The sequence below is a fragment of the Papio anubis genome, chromosome 10, assembly GCF_008728515.1.
Source record: "Papio anubis isolate 15944 chromosome 10, Panubis1.0, whole genome shotgun sequence".
NCBI lineage: Eukaryota > Metazoa > Chordata > Mammalia > Primates > Cercopithecidae > Papio > Papio anubis.
This window is the reverse complement of record NC_044985.1, coordinates 33,389,964-33,399,068: the sequence shown is the minus strand read 5'-3', so window position 1 is coordinate 33,399,068 and position 9,105 is coordinate 33,389,964. Positions and strand designations below refer to the sequence as shown.

General features: G+C 39.3%; 1 protein-coding gene across 1 annotated transcript in view; it reads right to left on the bottom strand.

The window, feature by feature from the left end:
• Nucleotides 1-1,944: 1,944 nt before the first annotated feature.
• LYPD6 (LY6/PLAUR domain containing 6) overlaps nt 1,945-9,105 on the bottom strand; it is a 166,575-nt gene continuing 159,414 nt past the window's right edge. The window contains exon 6 of the mRNA XM_009182209.4: nt 1,945-9,096. Within this exon, the coding sequence (XP_009180473.1) occupies nt 9,095-9,096 (2 nt within the window). The 3' untranslated portion in view covers nt 1,945-9,094. The remainder of the gene's footprint in view (nt 9,097-9,105) is intronic.

The window sequence follows — 9,105 nt, the reverse complement described above, 5'->3', positions numbered from 1 at the left end:
TCACCAAGATTTCAAGAAGAAAACAAATGAAAACTAACAATTTGAGATATTAACATCTAGCAAAACTTAAAATGTGTGTTCTCAATGACTCAGTAATCACATTTTGAGATAATACCCCTTAAATGTGTAAACATAAGTAAATAGATAAATAGCCTCATTCAAACACTTTTACTGCAGTCCTCCTAGAAAGAAAACAAACTTGATAACAACCCATATTTTCATAGCAGTGGTACAGCCTAATTAATCTTGGTATATTTATATCATGAAGCTCAGTATATATGTAAATCTTGAAAATATCATGTTGAGAAACATTCAATTTGCAAAATATTATGTACAGTAAATCATTTATGTAAAATTTACATACATAAAACAATGTTGTTTATTAATATATATTTAGTAAACGTATAAAACCAGACTCACAAAATTCATGATAGCATTTAACTCTGAGGAGAGAAGAATGAAAAGAAATATAACCAGAGAAAGGCTGATAGGGAACTCAACTTTATTGTTAATAGTTTATTTCTTTAAAAATCAAATGAAATATGACATACAAATATTTGCTAATTCTGGATGGGAAGTACACTGGCATTTATCTTATCCTTTTTTTAACTTTTTGGTCTTTAGTTATTCAAAATAAAAATAAATTATAACAGTTTATAAATATTTTGGAAAAACACAAAAACAGGAGCTGAGATCGGTTTTTTATTGTTTAAAAAAAAAAAAAAAAAAAAGACTGTTAACAGGATGAGAATCACCATTATAAAACGCTCACCAGCCTGGACAACATGGCAAAACTCCATCTCTGTGAAAAAGTACACACAAAAAACCCAACCAGCCATGGTGGCATGCACCTGTAATCCCAGCTACTTGGGAGGCTGAGGTGGGAGGATTGCTTGAGCCCAGGAGGTCAAGGCTGCAGTAAGCCGAGATCGCACCTCTGTACTCCAGCCTGGGTGACAGTGTAAGACCCTGTCTCAACATAGTAATACTAACAATCATCATCGTCATCCCATTATCTTAGTGGTCAGGGATGCTGCCGCGAGTAAACTACAAAGCCCTTCACCCTTTGCTTCCTACTTAGGGGCGTGCAGCCTGAGTCCCAGAAAGGATTTCCTCTCCTCTCTGTCACCTGGCTGGCTCCACGCATCCTTCTGCTCTCAGTTTATAAATCATCCTCTCTAGGAAGCCTTTCCTATTTTGTAAAAGTGAGTTATATTTCCCTCCTTTGCACTTGAAAAGTTCTCTGTGTACCTCAACCTTGCAGCATTCATCACTCTAGTCTAATTTCTTGTTTACTTGTTTGTCTCCCCTCTGAGATTGCTGGCTGTTGAAGGGAGGGGCAGTGTGGAATCCATCGTTTCAGCTCTAGCTGGCATAGTTCCCAGCCCTGAGTACACGTGTCCTACATTTTTGCTGAATTTTGGAGATTCCTGGCCCAGAGTACTGCAGAGGGCAGCATGAGGGTACTGAATGCCTGAAGATCCCAGCGGGAAAAAGGCAAGACAAACCATCCACTGAAAACCCTTTGCTGGAGCTGGACTTGCATTTCAGAATCAACATCGAAAACTGATTTTCATGAGGAAAAAAAAAAAAGTAGACTCATTTCATTTTTGAAAAGCAGCTGATCTTCAGTCTTGCTTTTTTTCCTTGTTTTAGCTAAACACACAAGTAGGGAAAATTGGCTCAGAAATGATTCAAAATTGGATTTTTCTTTTACAGCCACCACTCAAAATCACCCACTTAAACCATTTTTCCACATAAAAAAAATCCAAGGCTCAGCCATATGGAAAACATCCTAATAGACTTTTTCTGTTGTTGCCATCTTATCCAATTTTGGAAAACGTAGAAACCACATCAAACGTACCTATTTCAGTAAGGAGGAAAAGATGAGGGTGGGACGGGTGGGTAATGTGGGCTACATAGAGTGAAACCACACCTCCCATGAACTTTGACCTTAACCCATCCCTACTTTTAGAATCATGACTAAATATTGATGCCCCTTGGCTTCAGAGCTATTGGTCAGAACACCCCGTCCCCTCTGACTTTTGAGGAGCACAACGTTTCTGGGACTCAGCCTGAGTGGCAGGTTGTGCAGTTGTTCCCGAGTTTTCTCTGCCCCTTCCCCACTTGGCTTGCCCCTGCCACGTGACTTGCAGAGTCCCCAGTCGGAGAAGACAAGGAGTGTGCCGCTCTGCGCTGCCATATTGACAACAGCTTGGCTAAGGGACCGGCTTTGGCCAACGAAATGAGAGTGGAAGTGAACGTGTGTGTTCTAGCAGAAAGCGTTAAGAGGCATTGTGGCTTCCCCACAGCCATCTTGCTCTCCTTGCCCTCTATCGAGAGAATGACAAGCTCCAGAAAGAGGCTGCGCTTGTAGCCTGAATTCCAGAATGAAGGAGACCAGTGGTGCCAACTTGCAGCTGATAGTGTGAGCAAGGAGGGAAAACAACAACAATAAAATCCCTTTCTTTTTGAAGCCACTAAGATTTTAGTGTTGTTGGCTACCGTAGCATAACCTACTGAAAGATGACAGATAGTGAGTTTAATAATAATAATAAACTAAAACTGTGCCCCACACAGAAGGCACTAGGGTGTGGCTCAGTGGCTTCTCTGGAAGGTGGGAGGAAACTGTGCCCAGAGTTGGCCTCTTTTCTCCTGCAAGCCCACATGTAGTGAATGTTCTGTTTCTGGTACACAAGCCAACAAAAAGACTTTTAATTTAATTTTTTTTTTTTTTTTCATCCCAAAGACCCAGAATTTTCTGAGTCTAAGACAAGCTGCCGTGTTCCACTGAACTTCCCAGGGAGAACTTTTATGTTTGAGCAGAGCAGATTGTTTCCTATCTTTCCGGTCTCATTGGTTGGAAGTGCTAGAATTTCCCAAATTAAAGTGTTTTTATTTTCCCCCTATTGATTTTGCCATTAGAGACAACAGCAGCTTCTCCAAGAAGTTAGAAAACCTTTCAGAAAATATTTCTAGAATGTGGGTGTAGCCTGGAGCCTGCCTGTGGTTATCTAATTTCAGAGGAACAAGACAAGAGTTTCACAGTTGCAGAGAAAAAAACAGAGTTTCATGGAAACATGGTGCTCAGCAGGAGTGTTGTTCTGAAGGAAACAAATTCGACTAGAGAAGGTGATTAAAATGCTCTATTAACACTGGAAATGTAGAATAAACTGGATATTGCATCCATTTGGTTTTAGTGCATTCAATACATGACATTATTCAGCTCACATAGGAGCATTCTGTACATAAAAATAATTCCCTTTCAATGCCAAATGTACATGCTGTTGAGAATTCAACATGCCATTCTTATTTGCTATTATCACAGGTCACGACAGTGCCTCTAACATACTGTGTGACCTGGGCTAAGTCATATCTCCTCTTTGTGTATCCATGTTCTCATTCATCACATGAACTGAGGATGTTTCGTTTAATTATTTCTAAGGTCCACTGTCACATTTCAACAATATGAATCTTGCTGCTTCTGTGTACATTTGGTCATTTGAATCTGCTAGTTTTGAATCCTCTGCTAGTTTTCCTTGAGCCAGTTTTACTACTTCTTTATTATTACTATTTACTGACATGTGGGCTTTGAAAGTAGGTATTTTCTCTTATTCAACAGTTGCTGTTACATTGAAACCTAATACTGATTGTCCCTAAAATGATATTTCTAATTTGTAGATTTTCTTTAAAAAATTCAGAATACAGAGTTGCAGAGTCTAAAAGGTATAGGGGTGGGGTGGGGAAGGGAAGAGGATTTTCTTCTGCCTGAAGATGGCAAGTGAGTTAATCCGTGTTTACAAAGAAAATGATCATGAAGCTACTCTTAAGAGAATTTCAGCATCTGTCCTGCATAAGGCAAGAGTGTTGATTTCCAATGTGCTCCCAGAGTCTATTCTTCATAAGCCACGACCTAAGCAACAGAAGATGGTGGTGTGATAGCGACCTCTCTGTTGGTGAATAAAGGGGAGGAAGTAAAATCAGTCACATCAGCATCAACATAGCTGCCTGTGGCAGGGCTGAGAAAGGCTATCTAGCCTTGCAGGTCATTTGATTCATGATCTGTCACATGGTGGATGCCTATAGCCTTCAGAAAAAGTGTTTGCTGCACATATAGTCGATGGCCAGTGTCAAATCTCTCCTGGAAGGTAAAATGACTTGTCCCATGAGCAGCTTTCCTCCCAAATAATGCCTGAATGGGAAGGGGCATTAACCCCTCTTATCCAAATGTCTCCTACTTTTCTCCACTGAGTTAACATAAACATTGTTAATATTTCCAAATAAGAAAAAAAGAGATCTCAAAGATAAAATATTGATGGAATACCAAGTTTAGAGAGGTTTTGCAGACATAGACATTCTCATACACTGTTGGTACAAGCGTAAATTAGCACATCTTTCAGGAGAGTAACTTGGTAACATAGATCACAACTATAAACACATAAAACGATTCCATTTCTATTAGTTATCCCACAGTTATCTCAAGAGGGTGCACAGATGTTTATGGCATAATTGTTTATCATAGCAAAATCTAGACACAACTTTTAGAATACACTGAATTTGAATAAGTAGGGGATGAGTTAAATAAATTATGGTCCATCTATACAATGGAATACATACAGCCACTTAGAAAACAAAATGAATCTACATGTGCTAGCAACAAAAGGTGTTCCAAATATACTAATTTTAAAAGGCATATTGCAGATCTTGCTTTCTACATATATATATTAACTCATTCACATAATTATATAAATATATGCAAAATTTTATATGCATTAGAAAATATTTAAAAAGCATACTCAAGAAACTATTAATAGTAGTTATTGCTGAAGAATGGGAAGAGATGGAGTAGAAAGGGAGAATGGTTTTACATTTCTACAGAACAATTTCAAATTTCAGTCCTCATGCATTGCTTTTATATAAAAAGATTTTCAAAGTAAAAAACTAGAAACACCTAAAAAATAAGGAAGAAATGATGAAATAAATTATGGTGCAATCATAAAATGTAATACCAACCAACCATTAAAAATTATTTCCTGCAGTTCTACTTGCGGACAGAAAAATGTTTGTGTTGTATTGGTCAATTTTCAAGGCAGTTTACAAAACAAAAAGAGAAAGAGGGCAAGCCTGAGAAGCACCAGAGCCCCTTAGGGGTGTGTTCCAGGTCATGGTCTTTGTCACACCAGTGCCAGCACAGTGCCCAGCACACCCATCAAGAAAGGACTGCTTATTTGATGCTTGCCACACACCTGCACCTGCACATGCTATGGGCTTACATTGCTGATGGTTGACCCTTGCAACAAGCTCATTTATCCCATTTTACAAGAAGATTCAAGAAAATTAGGGAGAGTGTTTTAACTAGCGAAGCTTGAATCCGAACCTAGATTTGTCTTTTCAAACAAGAAGATTTGTGAGACAATTAATCAACATATCAAAAAACATTCGAATGAACTGCAGAAAGATTACAGGACTACGCTTGAATTAGTACAAGAGTGAATGCGGGACTCATAATTCAGGAAGAGATCATTACCTTATCAAAACACCTGAGCAGTGACAGGGCATGGTCTTTAGACCAGGTATTGAGTTCCTGATTTCTTGACTTCAGGTATGTAACTGGAAATAAATATTGAAAGGGTCATTAATAATCATATAGTTCACTGTTTTTTCAAACTATAAGTTTTAACCCATTAGTGGAGTCATGAAATCAATATTGGTGTGTTGAAATTATAAGACTTTAAAAAAATAGTAAACTGGAACAGAACGGAATAGAGACAATATTCAAGTGTAATATAATAATGAATACTGTGAAGGTCCACATCTTTCTGTGAAATGTATTTCAGTTGCATTTTTATATACATAGAAATATGTGCACTGAGTCACACTACAAACTATTAGTATGAATGGCAGCCAGAAATGTTTTAAAACCCCTGATTCGATGTCTACTACTTCACCAGTTGGTGACCCTGAGGTCTGGAGGGACTAGGTGGTTCCTTGAGGCCACAGTGTCTTTGCCTACAGAACCTGGCTCCATATTGTGCTTCTCATGTACATTTTGTGTTTTAATGTTCCCGTCTTTCAAATGGGTCTAATTTTGAGCTCACCTTTCTGACAGGGCCATTAGGGGAATGAAATTATCTTAAAGTACTTTGAAAAGATAAAACCTATAAATACCGAAGCTCTACCCCCTAAGACTTGCCTTGCTATTAATACAGGATGAGCTGCTGGGCTCTGGCCGGATCCAAAGTCACTGGCTCAGCGTCAGACAAACAGAGTAGATTTCATGACCTGGAGAGTGAGAATTCCAGGTCCACATATGCTGACAGCTTAGCAAAAATGTTTCTAATTCCTAAGTGGCTCACAGGTAGAGAGGAAAGCGTGTGGCACAGCACCAGCAATGCAACACGGCAATGAGTACTTATGGAACATCCCACGTGACTTTCCTCCAAACGCCTGAAAGCAATTCCCTTTCAACTCCAATCCTTGCTCTACCTGCACTCCTGCAGCCTCAACAGGTGTATTAAATTGATAAGAAAGTTGTAATTGTGACTCAACTTAATGCTTTTTCCAATGCCTTACCCTACTCATTTTCATGCTGAGTAAAAACTGTTGCTTTTCTTTTATCTACCAACGTACCATTTTATTACAGAACTACAAAATTTTCTCCCCTCAGGAGCATAAGGTATGTCCTCCCTTTCTCCATCTCGAGATGTAAACACTTCATCCCTCCCTGGCCCTTAACTACGATCACTTGTGCTATGAATCCTTTTGACCTGTGCTGAGGGGCCCGTGATGACCCACTTAACAGGACTCTTTATGGAAGGATTAATATCAGGCACTCCACGTGCATAGTCAAAACACTGTGGCTGGATATCAGATATCCCAAGACAAGAAACAGAACAAGGCTAAGAAGTAGATATTGCTAGATTGCTAAGTTTCCAACTTTTGTTGGGTTTTGCCACCTTTGTTTTGGTATAGTCTGGACATGGGCAGTACTAAAGACATCCTTAGAGGGAAACGGGAAAAAAATAACACCAAAAATGCAGCACATTTTGCAGTTTTTGATCCCACCTTTTGTTTTTAACCTAAATTACTCATTTGCTCATTACAATTGGTTTGATTTAGGTGTGCTTCTTTTTATCTTACCTTGTTTTGGTCCCACTAGGATTGGCCTAAGCTGGAATGTTCGTTTCTTGATTTGGAATTCCATTTCTAATCCTTGCTTATCCATTTGCTTGAAGAACAACCTGAAAGTCTTGACACATTAATTTCTAAGGAAAGCTTTACCCGCATCCACCAGGTTCTGAAGGACTGGTGTACATGGACTATGGGGGTAGCTATGGATCTATGAAGTTCTGTGTTTGTATCTGAATTTTCTCTGCCATTTATGGTCTTTCCATAAGATCCAAGCTTTCTCTTCTCTATTCCCATGGAAGGCATTTTAAATCTATGCTTAGTGTTTAGTCTGAAAATGGATTTCCCATTGGACAGAAATCCTGGCAACCTGACAATTCCTGTGTAAAATTAAACATCTCCCAGCCATAAAACTGCAAGCTGCAGTCCTCTGGCACTGACGCTAGATCACTTATTTTTCAATAAGGTATAGGTTAAGGATAATCAGTTCACAATGCAAGAGTCAACATTGGGTCCCTTGCTATTCTAATCCATTTCTCTATGATCTGAAATGTCAAACAGTTTGGTAAACTTCAACCTAAATCAGATGACAGTACTATAGGTTTATTCAATTCAAGTCAATGGAAACTGAATAAGCAGTTGAAAGAGAGCAACCCATACACAAATCTAATAACATTTGTTGTGGGCTCACTGTGTGCCCAGAGTTAACAGCTTTCCATGATCTCTTTTGAGCCTCAACACAATATGAAGAAATTTAACTGAGGCCACTTTTTTGTGGGGGCTGAGCCATGACTGGAGACCTAGCCTACTGATCCCAAGCTAATGCTCATTCCATTTCACAGTTCTCTCTTGTCACAACAATATACACTGCATTTTCTGGATTTGTTTATTCTGGCTGTAAAATGTGCCGTTAGGTTCAATAACATTTCAGAAAAAAGTATACTTCAAAAATTTCTAAATTTAATTCTATTTTTAATTGGCAAATAATAATTATATAATTTATGGGCTGCAATGTAATGCTTTGATATATGCTTACATTGTGAATGATTAAATCAAGCTGCTTACCATATCCATCACTTAACAGACTTATCAATGTTTTGCAGTGAGAACTTTTAAAATCTATTTTTTAACCAACTGCAAATAGCATATATTCACCTCCTCAATTGCATTTATTTATAGTCAGAATTTGAGTCTAAGCCTTCTTCCCATTTAGAGTCTTCTAACTAATTCTTGACCAGTGAGCCAGAAACTTTTGAAAGAAGGAGGATGTCAAGAGAAAGAGAGCAGAAGGAGAGACCTTCTCATGCTTTTGTATTCAATGGGAGCATTAAAACCTCCCTTCCTTCTTAGCACAATCCCACATATTCAATCAACATAGATAAGACAGTGAGAAGCAGAGAGGCAGAAAATGCATTTTTCAGCATCTTTCTTCCTCCAGGGAAATATGCAGCCCACAACTCCTGGAGTTGAGCAGACTTGCCCAGACAGAAGTTCCCTGGTCAAAGGTTTTCTTATCATGGAGCAGGCAAAAGCCCTACACTTGAATGCCGCAATGCTGGAATGCCAGACAAAGGCAGCTCCTGACATCCTGCCTGGAGGCTGGTGGATCCCCTGGGCCCGCAGACAACTGGTTTTCCTCCACGAAGACCTGAGGGGGTGTCCATGACAGGTGCAGTCTTGACAAACCTCCACAGGACTCCCATCCAGAGGACTCGCCAGACACAGGGAACTGAAGCAGTCACCTTTGGAGTCCCATGTCTGCAGGAGGTCCCTGGCCATAGCTTCCTCTAGTCTTGGGATTAGCAGCTTTTAGCAATGCTTTTTGCTCACTCAGAGCCTCAGCCTTCTAGGATTTTTCTTAAGTCAGGATTTGATCCTTGGAGTCCCAGTCAGGTGTGGTCAGATCTCCTGTGGACAGGAATGATACTTGTCTTCCACCAGTTTCTGTATCCTGAAGCATTCTGTGTCCTAAAAAGG